At 41.5% G+C, this 25343-nt stretch overlaps 1 protein-coding gene across 2 annotated transcripts in view; it reads left to right on the top strand.

The window, feature by feature from the left end:
• Window positions 1-25343, top strand: part of RAB7A (RAB7A, member RAS oncogene family) — a 53419-nt gene that overhangs the window by 11457 nt on the left and 16619 nt on the right. For both annotated transcript variants that reach the window (XM_014846117.3, XM_044753903.2), the window contains one exon: window positions 23631-23691. In XM_014846117.3, coding sequence (XP_014701603.1) covers window positions 23639-23691 — 53 coding nt within the window. In that variant the 5' untranslated portion in view covers window positions 23631-23638. The remainder of the gene's footprint in view (window positions 1-23630; window positions 23692-25343) is intronic.

Raw genomic sequence — 25343 nt, forward strand, 5'->3', positions numbered from 1 at the left:
AAGAAAATTATTTAATGTTCATCTTTGTCCTCTTATCTGACCATTTTCTTAAGATTTAGTGCTTAAAATTTGGTATTCATTACCTTCCTGCCTCCAGGAAGGCTGTGTACTTAACATTTGTAGTTTAAGGATCCTGTTTATTTAGTTGCCAATGTCACTTTTCTTAATTGTTGCCAGTTTAACTAGTGGGAAAAATTTAAATGATGCCTCATTGTTTAACATTTCAATTTCTTTGATAAATAGGTTAAGCTTTTTTGTTTTTTTGAGGAAGATTAGCCCTGAGCTAACTGCTGCCAATCCTCCTCTTTTTGCTGAGGAAGACTGGCCCTGAGCTAACATCCATGCCCATCTTCCTCCACGTTATATGTGGGACGCCTGCCACAGCATGACGTGCCAAGTGGTACCATGTCTGCACCCGGGATCCAAACCACGTCTGAACCCCGGGCCGCCAAAGTGGAATGTGTGCACTTAACCACTGTGCCACCGGCCAGCCCCTAGATTAAGTTTATTTTTCTTTTGTGAATTGTCTCTTGTTCTCTAAAGCCTAAGTGGCTTTTTTTTCACCTAAACTTTTTATATAGCAAGAATATTGACCCTTTTTCATGTTGTAAATGTTCCTGGCTGTTTTCCTTTTTTCTGTTGACTTGGTTTGATTGATGATGTTTTTTTGTTTTTGTTTTGAGGAAGATTAGCCTCTTTTTGCTGAGGAACACTGGCCCTGAGCTAACATCCGTGCCCATCTTCCTCTATATGTGGGATGCCTACCACAGCATGGCTTGCCAAGCGGTGCCATGTCTGCACCCGGGATCCGAACCAGCGAACCCACAGGCTGCCAAAGCGGAACGTGCACACTTAACTGCTGTGCCACTGGGCGGGCCCCTAATGGTGTGTTTTTGTAGTATAGTTTTTCTGTAGTCACATCTGTCAGTCTGTTTTGTTTTGTTTTCTGGATTTCAAATTATACTTAGGTCTTCCCCATCCCTAGGTCAATAAAGACAATGTTTTTTTCTAATACTGAGCACATTTGGAATTCTTCTGTATGATGTGATGTTAGAATCTTTTTCCAAATGCATAGTTGTCCCAGTATTTCATTGTATTGTCATCCTTTCCTCACTGATTATTTTTTTTTATCACACATTAATTTCCCACCTACATGTGTCTTTTTTAACTCTTCTGTTCCATTCTTTGTCTCTGGGATAGTACCACTTTCTTATTTGCTTCTGCTTCATAATGCATTTTGATAAGCTAGGCACTTTTCCATCTTTCATAGAACTCTGTTGAAGTTAGGCTCAAGTACATGTTTGCTTCTGATTAAATTGGTACTCTTTCTACCTCTTGTCCCTGGTCCCTTAATCAGTTTGTCTGGCCGACTGATTCATCAAGAAATTTAGAGAAAGCCTTTCCTAAAGTGCTCTGGCAGAGGAAGAAGCTAGAACCCCCTCCCTCCCTCCCTCCCCATTGTAGCTGGGACAAATACTGTGTAAGTGCTTATTCAGGCAGTGGATTTTATTGAGCACCTACCGTGTTCCAAGCCTCGAGCAAGGCAGTAGCTGTACAAACAGTAGGAAACCCAGTTCCTGACCCCCGAGGAGCCTCGGGTATGGTGGGGCAATGGTACATAATTTTAATCCTTGTATCCCTACTGCCTTATGTAATGGATTGAAAAATTACTTTGGAAAGCAAGTATTAGGTTTCAAATTATTTTCATGAAGATTTTAAGTATTTTGTGTTTTGCTTCCAGTGGTGCTTGAACATACACAGTTGCTTCACAATCTGCACTCTAAGTGGATTTTTTTTTTAAAGATTGGCACCTGGGCTAACAACTGTTGCCAATCTTTTTTTTATTCTTCTCCCCAAGGTCCCCCAGTACATAGTTGTAGATTCTAGTTGTGAGTGCCTCTGGTTGTGGCTTGTGGGACGCTGCCTCAGCGTGGCCTAATGAGTGGTGCCATGTCCTCGCCCAGGATCTGAATCGGTGAAACCCTGGGCCGCAGAAGCAGAGCGCGTGAGCTTAACCACTCAGTTATGGGGCCGGCCCCAGGTGGATTTTTACTGTTAACTGTTCTTGTCTAACTTTGACAAATTAGATTTCTTTTTCATTCCTGGTGGAGGGTTGTTAATAGAAGATTTCATAGGAATGTCCCAGGCTTGGCGTCCATTAAAAATGTTTCTTTTCTTTTTATTAATAGTAACAGATAAAGAGAGGATTAGTTAATTTTCATAGATAAAGAGTAGACCATGAGGTCAGTCTTTATTTTCAGGGCTTTTGAAGGAACATTAGCAGTCTGAATTGGGAAAAACCGTTGCCTTTTAGACAGGGAAAAAGTACACTGCAGCCAATACTTCCTTTTTTTTTCTCTTGCTTGTTATCTCCTAAAGGTATAGCTAATCATGTCTGCATGTTGTTTTGTGACGTCTTGTCTACATGTGGCTGATCAGCTGCCCTTGGCAAGTAGCAGCCTTCTGCGGCTTACAGTTCTGTGAGCACATAAAATCATGTGGATTGTAGAGCACCCACGATCTCCCGGGGGTAGGGGGTAGGGAGGGAGTGCTGTCCCTGTGAAGGGTGGAACCTTGGGACCAGGATTCTCTTAGGAGAGGTGAGGCAGTATGAGAGAGATTCCCCTTGTGTGTTGGGGGGGTGGGGTGGTGAGGAGTAACTTGTGTTGGCCAGCCCTGTAATGTACCCCTTCTCTGGGCTGATGGTGTACACAGTTACGAGTAACTTCACCTGTGGTTGTTCACAGGCCAAAATCAAACAGTGCATGTAAGAATCTGAGACGTGAGTTGGTTTTTCTGTTTCCCACTGCTGTGGTAGAGAACACCAGGTTCTACCCCTGGTGACACAGGGAAGTGGAAGTGTAGTCAGTCAGATGTGCAAGCACCCAAAGGGTGCATTGTGCTGGCTGCTATGGTAGGGAAATGCCAAAGGAGTGAGATAGTTCTTGTCCTAGAGGAATTCTTTTGTTTGGCTATGTGACACATGAAGAGCCACCTACAAAAGGGGATGATGTAGTATGAAAAAAGATTTGATAGTAGGCTTCTAGATAAGTATTCATTTTTCATTGTGAATAGGTAACAATATACTTGATAAATCAAGTATAAAAAGGAAACCTTGAAAACAAATCTTTGTCCCACCTTACCTAGAGACAGTGGTCAGCCCTATAAAATTGCTTGGTTTTGACCTGCAAAAATGACATCTTCATAGGATTCAACCTAATAAACACAATGGGAGCATAACTTGTTCTGTATCCTACTTTAAAAAAAAAAATCTACATTTTAGAACGTTCACTAATAATGCATGTAAGTCTGCCTGGTATGTATTTATGTGTTTTGAAGGAGGGGCAGGGGTTTTTTCCCCACGTGGGTTTTCTTGGCTGAGAGAGATGCATCAAAGGGAGAGAAGTGGACCTGTGATCTCCCAAATATGTTGAAGTAGCAGGACCTGGAAGCAGGCTATCTAGGTTCTTGGCAGTGATTGATTTTAGACAATTGATTTGAGATGGTGATAGGCCTTGAAAATGATAGAAAAGAATTGCGACTGAATACATACAATAAGAAAGCTAGCATGGTGTGCAGAACCACTCAATGGATTTCACGTATGGTGGGCTTTGCATTGTCCAGGTATGTTATTATTCAGTAGCCCAGATAGGAAGTACTGTGATGTGGCTGAAAGCAAATAGTTTTGTGGTACTCTCATTTTCACGTTAACCACATTTTCTCATGATAATATATCCATATTTGTATATTTAAAAGGAAATGACAAGAAAATATGAGGGAGCTCATTCTGGTTGAAAGGATTTGCAACTAAAGTAGCATGAGTCTGATGTATGGTTGTGATTATAAAAGCAAGGAAGCCTATTTGACGGGCTTTGAACAGATGGGGAGTGGGCATGGGCAACTACAGCAGACTCAGTGAAAGGGGAAGCAGGGCTAACTGCTCCTGAAAAAAGAGTTAACCAAAGATGCCTGGGCAGTTCTGGCATGGTGTGGTACCCTGGTCTGTATCAATTTCTGGTGATACAGAATAGAGGTTCTCAACTTCCCCTGTTGCTGCTCACCAATGATCACGTCATATTCAATGCCACTGAGTGGTCAGTTGTTGATGAAGTTTGGCTGTTGTTGGAGGTACAACTTGTTTGATGGGAATTGCTGACTGTTAGAACATCAGTTTCCCAAACATTGTAACTCCTGGCTTACCCTGCTAATACAAATTAATTGCCTCAAAAAAGGCATGTTTTAGAGAAGGTTTCTGGAGTGAGAGCTAAGTACCTTCCCTGCATGGAGCGTTCTTTTTATCCTTTCTTATGTATTCTTCCTGAAAGATGCTTCTATTAAGACAAAAGAAGCTAAGTATTTTAGCAAATATTTAAGATTCTAATGTGTGCTGGGCACAGAGTAATTATAAGTATTAACTCCAGGGGCCAGCCTCATGGCTGAGTGGTTAAGTTTGCACGCTCTGCTTTGGTGCCCAGGGTTTCGCCAGTTCACATCCTGGGCACCGACACGGCACCGCTCATCAAGCCATGCTGAGGTGGCATCCCACATAGCACAGTCAGAGGCACTCACAACTAGAATATCCAACTGTGTACTGGGGGGGCTTTGGGGAGAAGGAAAAAAAAAGAAAGATTGGCAACAGTTGTTAGCTCCGGTGCCAATCTTTAAAAAAAAAAAAAAGTATTAACTCCAGCTGCAGTTTCAGAGCCCTGGGCATTTGTTCCCAGAATAAAGATTCTTGAAGTAAATTCTATGTCATGCTCCTTGTCAGCTGCCTCTTAATATTACATTTCACTTCTAGTATTTTGAACATTGCTTAAACCCAAGAGTCACTAGTTTGATGTTTTGAGTCTGTGCTATTGTATTAGATTATCATTGTCTTCTCCCGCATACCGAATCCTTTCCTATGGTAGTCTTCTGTGGTTACAAGAGATTTAAGGAAGGAGTTACATTTAAGGAAAGAGTGACTCATCCTGATCCTTTACCAAAACTAGAAAACAAATCATACCTTATATCCAAAGAATATGCATGTACCTGGCATTTTCTGCTGAGAGGATTAGCAGAGATTCAAGGGCTTGAATGAGTTTGGTCAAGGTCTAAAAATTGGACTGGGTCACTGACATTTAAATTAGAAAAACTATAGACCGTAGTGATGTCATACAAAATGACAGAATAGGAAGCTTTAGCGGTCAGTCCCTCTACCAGGTCAACCATTGAGTTGGAAAAAGTGATTAGAATCAACCCTTTTCGAACTCTGGAACCTAACTGTATGGAGAAGTACTTCATGAAGGAATGGGCTGCCGGTCTTTCCTAAGTGAGTGGCATACTCACAAATGGACAATTCCAGCTCTCAACAAGCAACAGTCAGCAATCCCTAAGGAGTGGGAGAATCAGATTTCTGGAATACCATATTATAATACTCAGAATGTTCATTTCTCAACAAAAAAATTACAAAACATAGAAAGAAACAGGAAAATGTGGCCTATTCACAGGAAAAAAAGAATTTGACTGAAACCATCCCAGGAAGAGCTCAGACTTTGGAATTAGTAGTCAAAGATACTGAGGCCAGCCCTGTGGCCAAGTGGTTAAGTTTGCATGCTCCACTGCAGTGGCCCAGGGTTTCACTGGTTTGGATCCTAGGTGTGGACATGGCACCGCTCATCAAGTCATGCTGAGGTGGCATCCCACATGCCACAACTAGAAGGACCCATGAATAAAAATACACAACTGTGTACCAGGGGGCTTTGGGGAGAAAAAGGAAAAATTTTTAAAAATCTTAAAAAAAAAAGAAAATTTAAATCAGCTGCCCTAAATATATTCAAGAAGCTAAAAGTAATCATGGACTGAGAACTAAAGGAAATTGGGAATACAGTGTCTGAACAAAATGAGAATATCAAGAAAGAGAAATTATAAAAAAGGAACCAAGTAAATTCTGCAACAGAAAAGTACACTAACTGAAATGAAAAATTTATTAGAGGGGTTTAGCAGCAGATGTGAGTAAGCAGAAGAAAAGATCAGGAAGCTGAAGGTAAGACAACTGAAATTATTCAGTCTGAAGAACAGAAAGAGGAAAGAATGAAGAAAGGTAAACACGGCCTGAGGGACCTGTGGGATACATTAAGCATGCCAAAATACACTTCATAGGAGTCCCAGAAGAATAGAGAGAGAGAGAGGAACAAGACATTTTAAAAATTTTGGTGGCCAAAAACTTCCTAATCCTGGTGAATCAACACATCTAAGAAGCTCAGTGAACTCCAAGGAGGATAAACTCCGAGATCCACACTAAGACACATTATGTAGTCAAATTGTCAAAATCTAAAGAAATTGAAAGCAAGAAAAGCAACTTGTCATATGCAATGGATCCTAAATAAAATTTTAACAGCCGATTTCTCATCAGAAATCATGGAGGCCAGAAGGCTGTAAGGATGACATATTTAAAGTCCTGAAAGGAAAAAACTATCAACTGAGAATTTTGTATCCAACAGAACTATCCTTCAAAAATGAAGGAGAAATTAAGATATTTCCAGATGAACAAAAGCAGAGGAAATTCATTACCAGTACACCTGCCCTACAAGAAAAGGGAGTTGTTCAGGCTGAAATGAAAAGACATGACACTAACTCAGAGCCATAAGAAGAAATAATACTGATAAATGTAACTACATAGGTAAACATAAAAGATATTGTTGTTCTGTTGTGTCTTTGTGTGTGTGTGAGGAAGATTGGCTCTGAGCTAACATCTGTGCTAATCTTCCTATATTTTATGTTGGACGCCACCACAGCATGGCTTGATGAGTGGTGCATAGGTCTGTGCCTGGGATCCAAACCCCTGAACCCTGGGCTACTGAAGTGGAGCATATGAACTTAACCACTACACCACTGGGCTGGCCCCTTGTTTTGTCTTTTCTTACATGATTTAAAAGAAACATAAAAGTTATAAATTTATCTTAACAGGCACACAATGTATACAGATGTAATCTGTGATAACAGTGTAAAGAGGAGAAACAGAAATGTATAAGAGCAGAGCGTGTACTATTGAAACTAAACTGATATTATTCAAACTAGGTTATTATAAGTTTAAGATGTTAATTGTAATTCCCAAAGTAACCACTAAGAAAAGGATAAATATATGGAAGAGGAAAGAAGAGGGAATCAAAATGGTACATAAAAAATTCAACTTAAGGGCCGGCCCTGTGGCCGAGTGGTTGGGTTCGCGCGCTCTGCTTCTGTGGCCCGGGGTTTCGCTGGTTCAGATCCTGGGCACAGACATGGTGCCACTCATCAGGCCATGCTGAGGTGGCATCCCACGTGCCACAACTAGAAGGACCCACAACTAAAAATACACAACTATGTACTGGGGGGTTTTGGGGAGAAAAGGGAAAAAAAATTCAACATAATACAAAAAACATCAATAAAGGAGGATTTGAACAAAAAAATAGATGTACAAAAAAAATTGATAAATGGCAGAAGTAAATCCTTCCTTATCAATAATTACATTAAGTGTGAATGGGTTAAACTCTCCTATTATAGCTTGGACTAATGAGGAAAATAAGAAACAGCCACTGGCCAGCCAGCCAAGGCCCAAAGCTCGCAAAAGAGGAGAAAGTCTCGTTAGCAGAGCATTCTATTATCAGAGCTGACTGCTTTCCAGGCCATGAGCTGGGGGGATGTTTAAGTTTGGAGACACAGAGCAAAATGCACCAATGGGAAATGGTCCCAGAACTCCCCACTCCCCAGCCTTACTCCCCACCTCTCTCTTGGATGTCCCTAACACTCCAGCTTCCTTCTGTCTGGAATGCCTCCTCTCCATTTCTTGCGGTCAGAGCCATGCGCCCTGGGGCCCTGTTAGACGCTGCCTCCTTCAGGATGCTGTCCTGATAGTGCCAGCAGCAGGTGAGCATGTGCTGTGCTGTGAATGTCCTTCTTTTGTACCTCTGAGCAGGTGACTGTGCTATAGTTAGGTCCCTATCTTGTCTTCCAAGCTGGACCATGCTCTTCCAGCAGGATCTATGTCTGATTCACCTCAGGGAGCCCAAATGGAGTTTGGCCAAGTGCCCAGCATATGGGCTTCCCAGAGAGTAAACCTCATGGGCAGAGTATCCGTGGGAAACTGAAGAATTCAATGTGAGTAAAGTGCAAGGAGTAGGTGGGAGGGAAAAGGTCTGCAGGGGGACAGGTCACAGAGGGTCCCAAAAGCCCAGTAGGGAACTGGGACTTCCCCTGAAGAGAATGAGAGCATTAGCCTAGGTCAGGATCATCAATATCATTGTCTTCTACTTCCACATCTTGACCCACTGGAAGGTCTTCAGGGGCAATAACACGCATGGAGCTGTCCTCTCCTACGATAACAGTACCTTCTCTTGGAATACCTACTGAAGGACCTACCTGCGGCTCTTCTTGAGGAGGTGTCACAATTTTCAGAAATACGTCCATAGTGGTTTGCCTGGTTTCTTTCTTTTTTTCGTCACAGGTTTGCTTGATCTATATCTTTCTTCCATCTCTGAGTGTGTGGCTGGACTCCCTGTGCAGAAGGTGCAGTGGCAGAGCCCCTAAGATCCTCCACAGTATGAGGACTGCTCTCTTCTGGCTCCATGCCTTGCTTTGCTAGAGAAAGAGTTCTGTTTTGCTTGGGATGAGGAAGCATTTGATCAATGGCTACTACATACCCCGTCTTCTAATTTTGTGTTCTTGTTCCCGTCATACAAAATGTTCCCAGTTTTCAGGTCCTTGTTTGATTTTTGCCTTCTTCCTTCCCTTTTTAGCCTGTGTTTCCTCTCTTACCTCTTAAATTCCTCAGGAGAGGTAAATTTGTGTCACATGGTTGAGCACTTAATCCATAGTCATCAGTCCTTTAATATGTTTAAGCTCCCATGTTTTAGAGTTGTAGTCCAGCACAGGTGTCCTGGCCGAGGCACACTGGTATCCTGAGGGCTGTGTTTGTTTATTGTAGATGCTCGTTTCTTGATTAGACTCTTGCTGCTGTTTCTCCTATTTTTAAATGTTAAGAAATGTTAATTTTGAGTTCTATATCTGATGGAAAATTCCCTCAGTCGTGGATGGGGCTCATCTCAACAAGAAAAGTGAAAATTAAAATAGATTCTGTAATTGCACTGATCAAAGGAATCCCACAGCACACTGAGCTGGAGAATGTTGTATTCAGTTAATAAGGGGCTCACTCCATTTCACCAGGAACCAGTAATAGCTCCAGGAATTCGAGACGTAGAGAGAAATTGAGCTTAATAGTAATAAGCTGCCACTTAATGGTAATATACCAGACGTTGGTCTCTGGCTCCTTTACACCGTCATTCTTGTATTTTAATGGGAGCACAAGAAGATAAAACCACCCACCTTTTTCAAATGTAGGAATTCAGTATAAGACCCAAGGAGGACAAGTTATTTACCTCAACTTGCACAGCTAGTTAGTTTCAGAGACCTGATTCTAACCAGAGCCTTGTAGGTCCTAAGCCTTTGTTGTTCTATTATCCCAAAGTTCCTCTTGCATCCGAATAAGGAGCAGATCTGAGCCTCCTTTGGGGAAGAGTATGGAAACACCCCTAAAGCCATAGCTTTCTGACTGGACATAGCCATATGTCTATGAAAACATAGCCTTTGTGCGACTAGCTGTAGACTATTAGGAATCTCATCACTCCTCAAGTTCTAAGAGTATTGAATTTGCCTGTGAAGATGGACCACACATGCTTAAAATTTTCTTGGAAATGTTAGCTGTTAAATCTAGGTGATGGATATTATTAAAAGATAATTTTCAAGAAAAGGTAAGATCACTGTCATTTAAATATGAAATGAACAGTAGTGGTCAGATGAACAGTAGTGGTCAGACATTTTTTTTAACTCATTAAGTGTGGAAAGCAGGGGGGAAATGTTAGAACCGGTTCACAAAAAGAATATAAACAACAGACAGACATGTAGGTCAGTAATGTTGAAAAGAACATGCAAATGGACACAAAATTGACTTGCCCACGGGGGAAGATTGTCCAGGTAGAATTTATTTGTGTATCCATAGACAAGAGTCACTGCACCACCATCACTTCTCTACAACTTACAGTAAGTAGGTCGGGAGCAGTGAAAGGCTGGATCGAATAACCCAGAAGGAAGTGTGATAGAATTTAAAGTGTAAATAATGCATAATTTCCCGTTGGAGACATCCATGCTCTTTTTAATTTTAAGTTTTCTTACAGATACGAGATTTTATAATACTAGTCTCTCTTTTTTTCCTTTCATATTAATGTTTTTAAACACTTGTTTAAAAATGTTCTTGGTGGAGAGGCTTTGTGAATTTAAGCCCCAGTGGGTGCATATTAGGCTTAGCCTGTTAGATGTACTTCGGCAGTATAGTATGAAAGATGATCTTTATTTTAAAGCTGATGTACTTTGAAGCATTTTCTGCTTCGAGTATCTGTTCTGAGGATGATAGCCACTGAGCTGCAGCCCTTTTGACAAATTGTCAGACTTGTCGAACTCCTGCATTTCTGGTATCTGACTTGCAAGAAAGACTCAAGGGTTTAGAAGTCTTTAGATCCTTAAACATTGGGTAAAAGTGTAGCTCTCACTTTCATTTCCCCTAGGGGTGACTCCGCCTACCCCCCCCTTTTTTAAAATTTTATTTAATGTTTTATTGTGGATATTTTCAAACATACATGAGTGATGAGCCTGGTATAATGGCCCAACTTCAACAATTATTAACATTGTGCCTTTTTGTTTTTTACTAATTTTATTTATTTATTTATTTTGAGGAAGATTAGGCCTGAGCTAACATCTGCCGCCAATCTTCCTCTTTTTGCTGAAGAAGACTGGCCCTGAGCTAACATCCATGCCCATCTTCTTCCACTTTATATGTGGGATGCGTTCCACAGCATGGCTTGCCAAGCGGTGCCTTGTCCCTACCTGGGATCCCAACCGGCAAACCCTGGGCCGCCGAAGCAGAACGTGTGACTTAACCACTGGGTCACTGGGCCGGCCCCTCACCTTCCGCCTTCTAATGTCAGAGAGAAATACTGTATAACATAGTTTCTGATTCCTTTGATCTTCTTTGAAAAGGTAGGGATGGGGGGATTGGGGTTGTGTAATGAAACAGAAGTTGAAATTGATGTTCACCTTTTTGAAAAAACAAACCAATCTTCCAGCTGGAGCATCTTTGGAATTAAAAGGCTCTTGGATATTCTGGAGACCCAGCAGCCATTGAGTTATACGCCGTTCAGTTAAATGTGTGAGAGGTGGGCCGCCGTGCAGGGAGAGCCCTGGTTGGGGCCTGTTGATTGGAAAATAGCAGAAGTGCTGGGGAGGAGAGGCAACACTAATATAACCTTGACATTTGTAGCCTGGCGTTTGGCCACAGCTTGTGTTAAGATGGAAACTGGTAGGCTGCCTGGCTTTAAAGTGAGGCTCTCCACCTCGCCTTCATTTGAACCTTGTTTGTCTTGCTTGGTCAGCTCTGGTTGAGTCTGTCTTACATTAGTCTCTGCTCTTTCTCCACCAGGAGGAAAAAGGACACATTTGCTTTTCATCTGATATAATTAACCCTGCTCTTCGATTTCTTTCCTTCTTTCTTTGTGGCAGTACTGTACCACATTACCTGGACTTGCCTGTTTGAGAACTCTAGGTCATGTATCCCATGAATGATGGAAGTTAACTTTTTGGCATCTAACCTTAGCAGACGTGATATTAGATTTTGCATTATTTGTTATACTTGTTTTGGAGCTTAAAAATTTCCAAGTGTGGAAACAGATTATCATTTACCTGACAGGATTTCTTTTACTTTGGCATCTTGTTTCAGGAAGTGGCCAGAAAGACGTTTCAGAATATAAAGCAAGCCGTATGAAACACCTTAGTTCACCGTGGTTCTTACAAGAGTACTTGAGAATAAAATACATGTGACTGCCTTACAAAACTGCATACAATTCCTAAAGAGGACCTTCTCCGATCTGATGAAACCATCTAAACTGTCACTAACAACTTTCACACTTAATCAGAGAAGGATTTAAGATTTGATTGAAGTTTTTATAGTTTTACCTTACATAGTCAAGGAGTCTATAAAAGCTATTCCTATTGATCAACGCAATCAATTTCTGGTCCTTAATGTTCCTTATGTTGTTAACAATATTGCGTGCTTTGATTTGAACATTCCTTTGCTCCTCTGCTCACCTCATTTCCCATAAGCCAGTGATTTTGAAATAGTTAACTAAACCTCAGTCTCAATGGATCGCAAAGGACCTAGTATAGTGTTTGAATACCCCTGGTTTGCTAGGACAAATGGCTACAAATATTTTGAAGTGGTTACGATGCAGCCACTATCTTGCTGTAGTATTCTAATGAAAAAATTCAGATGTTAAATAATACCTAAAGTTTGCCCTTAAAGAACCAGTATCTTCACTGTGTTTTCAAGAGTGAAAGAAGATGGGCTAGATAATCAGTAATGAAATGAGTAATGGCCGTAAATTGAGATTTGAGATGTTTGAGGACTACATTATTGATTCTGGTAAAATGCTCCAGAAGGTAGACCAGCACTAACAATGAAACTTTCTGTAGTGATGGAAATGTTCTGTATCTGCGCTGTACGGTATGGTAAGTGCTAGCCACGTGTGGCTGTTGAGCCACATCTAGACCAGTGCTTCTCGGCCTTTTTTCATTTTTCGTCTCCCTTCTGACCCCTGGACATTTTTAGACTTTTTTCCCCCCTAATTGTCTCCCCTGCCCCAATGAAATTTTAATACCACAGTCATACCCTGTATATATATCTGTTTATATACTGTGGCTCCTAGAGGGCTACAAACTATTGTTAATATCACCCCCATTGGGAATACATGGTCTAGACTAATCAAGGGTTGGCATTATAGTGAAGCTTAACCCAATGTCAGTACACTTGCTGGAAGATTATAATACTACTAAGGCTAATGGTACCTGTGAATGCAGTTGAGAGCTTCAGAGCTGAGTAAGTTTTTAGAGGTTTGTAAAATTCTCAGTCATCTTTTTTTGTCCTTAGGTGACATTCCAGCATGTTTTAATAATGGGCGATACTGTACAAAGATGCAGACATCGTAAGAGGTATAGTGAATCTAATCCAGTCAGAGGTAGGTAACCAGGAAGTTAAGGGATTTAGAAGTTATGTTGCATAGAGAGGAGTTGAGAAAACCAGAGATGTTGGGACTGGCGATGGAGAGACTGGGTGTCTCTAAATCACTTTGCAGCTTCTGAAACTGTAACACGGCATGGGAGGTAGTTCCTTATCACTACGTGTTGAGGCAGAAACTGGGTGATGTGTCCGTGTTGTGGAGGAAGTCTCTGTCCTAGTAAAGAGTTGAGATAAAATGACTTCTAAGGACCCATTATGGTTGTGTTTAAGGCGCTTTGGTTTTGTTCTACAACTGGCCTCACTATTTATAGAATTATATAGAACCCCTTGTCCGGTAAAGAGTTGTCTAGTGAGGTGAATTGACTCCTGAGGTTTCCAGTTTAACACTTGAAAGCTACAAAGCAGAATGCTTTTGTTCAGCTTATAGAGAATTTTGATGGCTTTTTGTTGAAATAAGAAAGTGTTTGCAGTTTTCTGTGGGTTATCCTCAACATCCAGCTCAGTAACTTAATGGGCACTGGCAAGTGTTTGAAGTGAACTAGGTGTGCTTACCCTTAGGTCATGGTTAGTGACCACTGTTCCTGAGTAAAATGGGGACGTGTGATTGGACATGTTTGAGTGTGATTAAGTGAGGCATAGAGGAGGGGTGTCAAGACAGAGGATATTTTAGTCTCAGGTGGTCCAGCCAACATGGGTTAGGATCATGTGAGTGGTAACCCTTACTCATCGGGCTCATGTGCCTATACTGTCACTGAAAAACAATAGAAGCGGAGGCAAGAATTGGTATATGGGAGTAAGTCACTCAGTGACCCAGTGCTCACTTCTCCCTTCTGCTTTTTCTTGTATTGGCATTGGCCATATATCTTCCTCAAATAACAAGAGTGTTATGCTAAATAGGACTCTCCACTGCAGTGTTTGGTAACTTATGACACGGTGTATCATTGCTGATATACATTATGATTTTAGGTAGTATGAAAGTGAATGTGTGATATGTATTAGAAATATAACTGGGACTTCAGATACCTTTCAGTGAGTTGACGTGGATATAACAAAAATCATAAAGTCAGTATGAGAGACTGCGGTAATGAGATTTGGAAGGTGGAAATACTTGCTGGCTAGGTACAAGTTTTTCATCACAAAAAAGGCCTCATGTAATAATAGCCACTTATTGAATATATTTCATGTGCTAGGTGGAATGCTGGAAGCTTTCTCTGCTTTATCTCATTTGTTGAGGATCCTCATTTTTCACATGAAAGCAGAGGTGTGTTTAAGTTCACACATGTATTTAGGATGGGATTTGAACCCATGGTTGTGAGCCCAAAGCCCATGGTCTTCCCACTGCTAGAGCACCTGCCGCATGGAGAAGTAGGCTTTAAATTGCCTTATTTGGGCAATTTCTAGCCATCTTTCTCTCCCTTGTGTTCAGTACAACCATTTAGCCATCTCCCCGAGAGTTTGGGAACGTCTCCTTCTGGTTATCATTCACTGGAGGCTGTGATCTCAAGTTCCTTAAACAAATTTGAATGGGAACAGTCAAAGCAGAACTGTAAAATAGAACGTGACCTGGTACCTTGCACTTGGACACCTGGTGAGCATTTGCATGTTGGGGAAGCAGCCAGTGGTTGTTGTTGAAAAACCATTTAGGAGCAAGAACTGTGGAGCTGGCTGCTTGATTTCAAATCCTGGCTCCACAGGTGACTAGCTGGGTGGCCTTAGACAAGTTACCTTACTTTTCTGTGTGTGTAAGTCCTGAGTGCTATGGAAGAGGCTGCCATTTGAGCCCTAACTGAATGGACAAACACTTTATATGCCAGAACAGTTCTCCCTTGTGGCAGTGGCTGATGCCCAAATGCGTGGGGAACCTTGCTGTCTGCCTCTTGCTTCTTTTTACCTGCCTTGCAGTCAGTTTACAAGAAGGTCACCCCTGATAGTACCCCAGAATCTACCCGGGCTAGAGCTAAGGCACAGCGCTGCTCTAATGGCACTAAGGTCTGCTTACGGAAGTAACAGCAAGAGTAACTGTACGTTCTAATGTCTAGCCACTCCTTGATGTGAACGTGTGCCAGTTTGCCCCTTTTGGCCATGGTAGACTCTAGTGAGTTGTGGGCCTGTCCACAAAAATTATGGAAACTTGATGAGGAAAAGAAGGTGTCAAGGCATTTCCTTCTGTTTTCTATAATCTTTCCAGATTTTTGCTTACTCCCTTCAACCTTTACTGCTAAAGGATCACAGATCACTGCACGCAGGGAAGTAATGTCTCTACCTTTTAAGTTTGAGCACAGGCAACACTTAGTACTATGGCTGCTTCAGAGAATTCACCCTGGCCAGAATTGTCAGATGGCTTTTTCCTGCTAAGTGATATATATGAGATGTCATGATGGGCGAGAGGCTAAAGTTTTCATTTGAATAGGAACTGACCTGTACTAAGAAACTTAGAATCATTAGTCCTGGGTTGAGCCTAGAAGGCACTCACAGAGCCAGCATCCTGGAACTGTGTATCTAAACCAAGAAAGACCGCTGTTCTCCAGGTCCCTTCTGTGGCCTCCAGGCGTGTGCACTGTCCAAGCAGTAGTTGTTACCAAGCTCCTTCATGCTGCAGGCACTGCTGGAGTTGGACATTCAGGGATGGAGAAGAGACTGCTGTGACCTCCTACATTTTTCTCTCCTTCACTTTCTTGTACCTGCATTTGGTTCCTCCATCTGACGGAGGAGTTTGCAAACATCTCTAGTTTCCATGTTTCTTATTTTCTTATTGGTGGGACATTTTTACTACTGTTGGTGTATAATTAACGTAATTGAAATTACAACTTCGATTTTAATCCTATAGCTTTGAAAAAATTATTCAATGATATTATTTCTTCTGCCTCTTCCCTGGGCTTAGAACTTTGAAGCCGTTTTTGATTCTAGCCAGTCTGTCATGCTCTGTCCTTTTTCCTTTCTTATAGTAGAGTATTTCCTGGATTCGCTAACCCTTGGATTGTCAGTGGCCATGCTTCAACTCCCATCCCCAAAAGAGACACTAAAACACCCGTAAACTATCCCATATGTAGCACTAAGTTGTCTTAACCTTCAAGCTTCCTTAGATGAGATAAAACGAATAAGACACTTAGCCTGGAGGCGAGTGCATAGTGAACTTTCAAGAGAAGCATTTGGTGATGAGAGCTTTCATATATCAAAATGGTCCGTTTGAGCTTAGGCCTCTGTGTAGCTAGTCTTCTTTCACTTGTCATCTGTGTTCCCTGTGCTCATCAAGCAGACCTACCTTCAGCAACCAGAGTCGTAACTTCTTTCCCTCCTTGCACCTCCTGTCTTGGAGGTACTGTTGAGAGTTGTTTTTTATTCACCTTATAACGTTTTATGGCTGTCTTCTGCTACTCTAGAACCCTATGCAGTGCCTTTTAGCCATTGTACTTGGAATTGGCTGGGTGATACTGTTTGTTGGGAATTCTGCTCTTATTCTGGCCTTTGTCTTTCCATCTTAAGCTCCTCTGGGATGGAAATCTAAATTCATATTCATATTATCTTTTCTCCCTTAAGCCGATCTTAAAAGAAGTTACCTACTCTTATCAAAATTATAGTGTAATTTTTCATTTAGGGCTCCTTTTTAGAAGGTACATGCCAGATGCTTCTAGCCTCAGATTTCTGTGTTGGCAAAACGGTCTTGCCTTCCCTTCAACCAGAGGCTCATTATCACAGATAACCAGAGATGATTATCAAGCTTTAATCTGGGCTACATTTGCCATGAAAGTTTGTCAAATGTATTTTTATTAATGACAATAACTATACATTCTTTATTTTTTTCTTAGAGATATTCCTAGTTTGTTAAAGTATGAATTGCATTTACAATTTTTATCATGGAAAAATCTCAAATATGTACAAAAGTAGTGAGAACAGTTTTATGAACCCCCATGCACCCATCCCTCAGCCTCAGCAACTTGTGCCAGTCTTGTTTTGTCTATGCACTCCGTCTCACCCTCTGGATTATTGTGAAGCATTAAATGTCTTTTTGGTCTTGGTGATCAACTCAATGTAGTGGCTGGGGTAAAGGTGTTTGTAATCAGTCTTGGGCTTCAGTCTCACATCTGAATATTTTTAGAAACCTGGTGACTTCCTATTAGCTTCTGTTTCCTCATCTGCTACGTTAGAATTCAACCTTATGGACTTTTTGTGAGGAATAAATGAATGACCTCAGGAAAGTCTATAGTGCCTGGCACAGGGTGCTTTCAGTAAGTGGTGTTTATTTCTTGCTGTTTCGTGGGCTGTGCTGTTCCACTGTTCAGGCCCTAATCTGATTCCTCAGTTTGCAAAGTTAAAAAAAAGAGTCTGCCTACAAACAGACACTACTGTTCAGCTTGATGACCAGCACAGTAGTATTTTATGATTTCAAATGCCTTCCCAGTCTCTCCCCTGTAACCTTCTCCAAACCTTATCAGCAAATGTTGCTTGTCTACCTCACTCTCAGCCTTGAAGTTCGTCAGTTTTGAGGGCAGGATAACTGCTGGGTCTCGTCTAATGGTCGGGTACAGAGCGTGAAATCTTGGAAGAACATGGGATGGAGATGTTTCGTGCTGGTTAAGGTTTGTAATGGTACTTCTGAATCTGCTCAAAGCCTACTACTTCTGAAATCTGTGTTGTCCCCGTAGTCTTCCTTCCCAATGCTCTGTTTAGACCATGTGTGCAATAAATCACATTCTACTAGGTTAAATAGGCAAAGACCATCAGACAACTGAGAGAGATATGGTTGAAATGTTTGGCTCTACTAATCTAAGTAATGCGCATGGAACTGGTTGACCCTCTTATATGATTAACAGTGATTTGTACTAATGATAGCTGGGGTATGGTGACATGGAAATACTGGTGCATGTGGACATAAAGCTGTTCTAGAAAGTAATTTGTCCGTGTATTTCAAAGGCCTTTAAAATATTTGTACTATTCAGCTGAGTAATAACACGTTTGCGAGTCTGATCAGATTATGCTGACAGATTTATACATAGGTTCATCTCATTATAATTAAAAATAACCATATGGTTAACAACAAGGGAAGGAGTGGGATTATCCATATGCTGAAATGTCATGCAACCTTAACATTAATTCATGGGAAGATATTTAATGTAGAAAAAACCAGATGCAAAGTTAGACAGTATGATCTCAACCATTTGAAGGAAAACTGGAAAGATCTGTACCCTGATGCTAATAGTGATTATTTCTAAGAGGTGGAATTGTGGGTGTCTTTTTCTCTTTGCTTCATTCTTTTGTACCTTTCTGAATTTTCTACAGTTCAGTATTTTAATAAGGTGGGGGAGGAGCAGGGACAGAGTAGCAGAAAAGTCAACTGTGGTTAAGATCTGGCTGTTACAGGTCGGCAGCTTGGAAACACCAAGCAAGTAAGAATGTTAAAAGACTATAGAAAATCAATTGGTTTCACTGTCCCAGTCTTGTTGAACCTTTAGATTTGTTCAGATATTTATTTTGTATCAGGCACACATGTGAATCAGAACAGTGGTTATTGACCTCAGTCAGTGGTTTCCAAACCTGGTGTGAGTGCCTGTCAGAGGGAACTTTTTAAAATGCCTAATCGAGGACTGATTCCCAGCCCTGGTGAACCAGAATCCTCTTTTCACTGAGAGCTGGTGTTGCAGAATGGCGTAATGGTTAAGTGTTGGGGCCTGGGCTGACACACCTGATAATTCCAGCTCTGCCGCTTAATATCTTTGTGACATTGGACACGGTAACACCTGGTTCAGTGTCATTCCCTGCGTTTTACGTTATTGTCTTGACGGCTTTGCAAACACTTTGCTTTCAACTCCTTGATACTACACCTGCCTAGAGTCTCACCTCTACGTGAGAATAGTCATTGTGTGTTTCTGATCACCATCACAGGATGGTTCTACCACCCAAGAGCCAGGCTTTGAAATGGCCCTCTGACCCCCCACTTCCTACCCTATTCTGCTCCGCTCATTTTTCCCACAGCAGCCTTTTGTTCTCATTGCCCTCCCCTGACCATTCTCTGTCAGGCCCTTTCTGACCTCACTGACCCTGCCCAGCCCAGATCCTAGAACAGTGTTTTCCTGAACTTTTTACCTGCTTGTGATTTCCTTCTTGTGTCTACCTTTATGACCAGTTGGCTTCTCTGCTTCAGAGATGAGGAAAGCGATAACTCCAGACTAATGGAGGAAAATTCTAGGTTTGGTTTGTTACACGAGAAACATTACACTTGAGGGAAAGAATCGATTCAGCATATGGAATACTGTTAGTGTTTGCTCCAAAAAATGCTTGTTTTTCCAAGGAACTCATTCCAGAGCACACGGATGGGGTTTAGTTTGATAGCAGAAGGAAGGAAATGTGTTCTGAAAGTACCTTATTCTTGACAGGTTTGAGCAGGTAGTCATATGTAACCGGATTAATGGATGTTACCTAAAATGTTCATTTCCAAGGAACACAGGGGTTAGAGATCTTGTAGAAGTCTTTCTTCCTTTCTGCTCTGCCTGCTTCAGTTTCTCCTGTAAAAGGAAATGGTTTGTGCATTTCTAACTTTGCAGGATTTAAAAAATAATTTCAGTCCTCAGAAATCCATGAAGGTGGTGATGAAAATGGGTAACAGAAAGCAGAAACTGCCAGTGGAAATTTCAAAGCCACTGCTGCTTGGGCAGTTTCTTGTGGCAAAAGTTGTGTTGAAGTTTTGTTTTGTTTGTTTTCTTAGCTCTTTTCTAGAAACAAGTGTCCCATTCTTGATCCTGAAGAACAGTAAGTACAAAAACATAGCTCGTAACTTTTGCCAGTCTAAAGCCATCAGTGATCAAGGTCCTGGTGAAACTAGATGTGAGATTCCTTCAGATCCACTGTTGTGTACCATTTGCAACAACCGTTGAATCTTTAGCAAGCCCTAAGTGAAGAGAAAAATCTGCATTCACGTGTAGTTTGTCTTCCTGATGAACAAGAAATATTTTTGTAATCAGAAAACTTATTTGAAAAATCAACAGATTAACATTTTTCTTGAAAATTGAATTCACTTTTTCCATTTTGGTAAAGATAACGTACTCCTGTAAAGGTCTCAATGAGTGAGTATAAAGAAAACAAAACCATTTGTAATGCCACCACCCAGGAAAAACCTGTAAATATTGTGCGTATCCCTTTCAACTTCATGCATAGGCATTTTTGCATTTAAATCTTACATTTAAATCTGCTTGGGGAATCTGTTTTAGAAGATAAGGTGTAGGGATCTTAATTCTCACTGAATTTTTCTGGCTCCCAATGCTTAATGAATTGTTCATCCTTTTGCTGCTGAATTTTATAATGCTGTATTTGTCCAAGTTGTTCATTTCTGGAGTCTCTTTCTGTTTAGTCTTACTCTTACCCCACACTGTTAATACTGTATTTTTATGTCATACTTTCTGAGACTGTTAAGGCAAGTGTCCTGTCATTACTCTGTTTTGGAAGGAATCGAAGGGACTCTTGTGCATTTACTTTTAAGAAAAAAGAATTGTTTTATCAAATTCAAAAAAAATCCTTGGAGTTGTTTAAATAGGGAAGAATTCATATCTTTACAGTAAGGCTTCCTATTGGAAATATCTCTTCTTTTATTCAGATTTTCTTTGTCTCAGTAAAACTTGTCATTTTTCTTGTTTAGGTCCTATGCTTAGGGTACTTCCAGGCTGTGTCCTCAGGTAGTTTCTGGGATTACTGTCACTGGAGTTTGCAGATGAGGAAACAGACTCACGGGCATCATGTTCTGTGCCCAAGAGGGTCACCCTGACAGATGGCCACAGGGGCATGCCTGTAGCCTGTGTGAGCAAAAACAAAAGGAAACAAACATGAAATCTGTCATGCAGGAGCAGGGAGGTTGAAGTGTATTTCTTGGGTTTTTTTTTTTTTCTTCTCCACAAAGCCCCCCAGTACATAGTTGTGGGTCCTTCTGGATCTACTATGTGGGACATCGCCTCAGCATGGCTTGATGAGCGGTGCCATGTCCACACCCGGGATCTGAACTGGTGAACCCTAGCCCACCGAATCACAATGTGTGGACTTAACCACTGGCCACAGGGCCGGCCCCTGTTTTTCCTAATATTATTAAATAATACTTGGTATACCGATGAAACTTCCTAAACCAAGTTATGGAAATCACTTTTCCCATTCTCAAAATCAATGACTCTTAAATATTCTTTCAGAATTTCTTTGCAGAGCTCCTCATCTTCTTTTCATCTCTTTCCTTAATTTGACCTTCTTTGAATTTGAAACTTGTCCCAACTGTTGAAACTGATCTCTAGCCCAAAATGTAGTACCAGACCTTGGGATGAACTCTTAAACCTTGGTCAGGGCGGTCCCTGGAGACGAAGGTGAGGCTCTGGGACTCCACAGATAAGTGGTGATTTGGGGTATACCTCTCACTACTGATGGGGGGAAAAACCTAGATATGATGGAATACTAAAGGAAACGGGCTTTGCACAACTCCAGCTCATCTTATACTTCCCCCTAACTAGCATTTGTAGGAGTTTTATAGACAAGCTGAGATAAGGGGTCTCCATGGACTAGCCATGGGCACAAGACTTTGGGCAGTGAGACACCTTGACCCTTGGGGTAGGTCATGAGGCCTGATTTAAGTGCCTGGGTGAACTGCCTCTAGTCTGGCTCCTGTTCCCACACTGTTTCTGAAGCCATGGAAAATGCCACTTTGCGGAGCACAGGGCTCATTATCCAATCCTTCCCTCCAGGGCAGGGGTCAGCTCTAATATTTCCTTTCAGTTTGTGTTCTTTCGTGCAATACCACCTGTTGAAAGAGAACAGTTGACAGCCAAGCATCTGGAAACAGGGAAGTGTAGCTTAATTACCTCACCTAGGCCCTGTGACTTACTAGTTCTCTGATTGCCTTTTGGACTCTGTGTTCTATTATTTATTCATCTCTCTATTTGGCACATGTTCAAAAGATAGCAACCAACATTTACTAACCACTTACTCTGTTCAAGTCACTGTCCTGAGCGTTTAACACTAAGGCCTCACATCATACTTAGGATATAAGAACTATTAGCTGTATACCCCTATCCCAACAGAGAGGTTAAATGACTTGCTCAGGGTCACACAGCTAATAACAAAATGGAAAAGGCAGAATAATAATCTGGATAGTCTGGGATCATTATTTGCATGCGTAAGTCACACCTGTTTAGGCGGTACTGTCAGTCTCAGCCTTCAGGAAGCTAGGCGGCTAAAGAAACTGAAAGCTTTTCTGAGGGGCCAGCCCCGTGGCATAGTGGTTAAATTTGGCATGCTCTGCTTCGGTGGCCCAGGTTCATGGCTTTGGATCCCCGGTACAGACCTACACCACTCATCAGCTGTGCTGTAGTGGTGACCCACATATAAAGTAAAGGAAGATTGGCACAGATGTTAGCTCAGGGCTAATCTTCCTCAGCAAAAAACAAAAACAAAACATAGCTTTTCTGAGACCCAATCTTGATTGTCTTGTTCACTCAAACTGTAGAATACTGGTAAGCTTTATTGAACCCACTTCGTTACCTACTTTGTTTATGTATAAACACTTATTTTCTTCAGCTCCATTGAAGGCAGGAATTGGATATCAATCCTTGACTTGTTACTCTTAGTCTCCTGCCTTGGCTGTTTCAGTGTTCGCTGAGGATAATGGGCCAAAGCTAGGAGTTCTCAGAAGGCATAGGTGTCATTTTTGAGGGTGCTCACATTCAGTCTTGAATTCCTGATTCTAGAGGAGAACGCATGCCTCCTCACTGGGGATTCCAACTGTCTGAGGAGGAGCACTCCTCCAGCAGTCTTTAGATACGTCTCTAACATCGGGCTCCGGAGTTTAGGACTCCTGCTTTTCTGAATGCTGCTCATTTTCTGAAAGTCAACTGAGTCAGGCTCTGGGGACTGAGAGGTAATTAAGACAGGAGCCCTGTCTCGATAAGTAAATAGGCCACGGCATGGCAAGTTGTAGAAGAGAGTTGAGCAAAGATTAGGCATCTCACATATTGTCTGGTCAAGGGTGGGGAAGGCTGCCTGGAAGGTTTTCTGGAAAAAGGTGGTCCCAAGAGCTGCAAAGTCAAGTCAAGTATTATTCACGTACTAATCCAATATTTGGTAATTTTCTACTTGGCACAGGAGATGCAGTGGGAAATATAATACATAAAAATGTGAAGTAGTCGTAAGTGCTCTAAAGAAAAAGAAGGCAGAGGAAAGGGATAGAGAGCAAATAGGGAGAGGGTATGCTACTTTAGGTGAAGTGATCACCTCTCTGAGGAAGTGGTATTTGAGCAAAGGTCTGGATGAAGCAGGACTGAGCTGTTAAGTTGGAGCATTAATCCAAATTGATCCAACATCCGAGGGGCAGGATACCCCTGCCATACTATTTTGCCTAGCTCTTGGGTCCAGAGTTCTAATGAGTCATACTGCTTTCTTTCAAGGCCCCCTGTGTAGTAGGGAAATAGCTAGCAGGAAGGCTCAGGCCACAGTGCTCCTGGGTCTCCTTAGATGTTTGTGCCGAGGGAGCTGGTTCACCTAGGTATTTCCCATCCCACTCACAGTGCTTTCTCTTTTCTTCTTTTAGTTTGAAGGATGACCTCTAGGAAGAAAGTGTTACTGAAGGTTATCATCTTGGGAGATTCTGGGTAAGTGTTTCTCATAAATTAGAGCTAACAGATTGGCTTGGATTTGAACTTCACCTCCTTGGTGCCCATGCCCTCCATGCTGACATTTGCCACTTCTCTAATAGCAGTGGCATGAGGAACATAGGTCTTCCTGCTGTTTCAGGGTACAGCAGAAATTTGAATGATCCCTTGTTATGTAACCCCTGTTCTCTAATTTTGGCATGATTTGGGGAAAAGGGTGGCTGTTTGAATCAACTAATAATGGACAATTTCATGGAATCCCTTTTCTCCAAGCTAGTTAGACTAGGGAAGATTTGTTGCCATTGGCATCATGCCTATTAAATGAGGTTTGGGATATACCTTGCAGTATCTTTCTACTGCTGTGCCTGATTTGGGCCTATATTCCAAGGAGCCTGGGACTGGAGAACTGGGTTCTTTTTTTAAAATTATGTTATTGAGGTTGTATTGTCTTATAGCATTGTGTAAATTTTAGGTGTACATCACTATATTTCAGTTTCTGTATAGACTGCATCATGTTTACCACCAATAGTGTAGTTTTTATCCGTTGCCATACATTTATGCCCCTTTGCCCCTTTTGCCCTCCCCCCACTCCCTTCCCCTCTGGTAACCACTAATCTGTTCTCCTTATCTGTATGTTTATCTTCCACATATGAGTGAAATCATACAGTGTTTGTCTTTCTCTGTCCAGTTTATTTCACTTAGCGTAATACCCTCAAGGTCCATCCATGTTGTTGCAAATGGCATGATTTTGTCTTTTTTATGGCTGTAGTATTCCATTATATATATATATATATATACACCACATCTTCTTTATCCATTCATCGGTTGTTGGGCACTTGGGTTGCTTCCATGTCTTGGCTATTGTGCATATTGCTGTAGTGAACATAGGGGTGCGTGAATCTCTTTGAATTGTTGATTTCATGTTCTCTGGATAAATACCCAGTAGTGGGATAGCTGGAGAGATCTGGGTTTTGATCCTACATCTGCCACTAACCAAGTAACTAACTGTTTAGTAGCTATTAAGATTCTGTGGGAAGTTTTTTATTTTAGACTTGACATCTGAAGTGACCTGTGAAAGCTTAGACCGACTGGAGGCTGTGTATGTTTAAAAATAAATAAATAATAATAATAAATGCAGAGGTACCTCCTTATTCAAAACTTCCCTGCCCTTCCTTTAAAAAGGTGGTCATTTTTCTCCTCTGCCTGGTCTTTTAATCACCTGAGGAGCCTTTTAAAAGTTAATGTTTGCCCAGACCAGGGTAGGGCCTAATTGGCAGTACTTAAATACTCTCCTCCCTCCCCTCCCCCTACCCTCCCCCTCTACTGTTCTGTCACACTCACACCCTCTCTCCTGCTGATTCTGGTGTGCTGCCAGGATTGAGATGGACTACTTTCAGCCCTTTGATACCCAAACTTGCCTGAAAAGAATCACCAGGCTCTTGTTCAATTACAAATTTTCTAACCTGTCCCCTGGAAATTCCGATTAAGGTGTCTTGGGTGGGAGAACCCTACCTTAGGTTATATCTGTACTTCTAGGTCCTCTGCATATAAAAACGAATGTGTTCCTTTGTGGGAAAGAAAGGTGATATTATTGGCTATGAGGAAAGTTTTTGCATTATCTTCGGTCTGCTCTAACTAACCTCATCACCAAA

This window comes from Equus asinus, chromosome 21 (assembly GCF_041296235.1).
Source record: "Equus asinus isolate D_3611 breed Donkey chromosome 21, EquAss-T2T_v2, whole genome shotgun sequence".
NCBI lineage: Eukaryota > Metazoa > Chordata > Mammalia > Perissodactyla > Equidae > Equus > Equus asinus.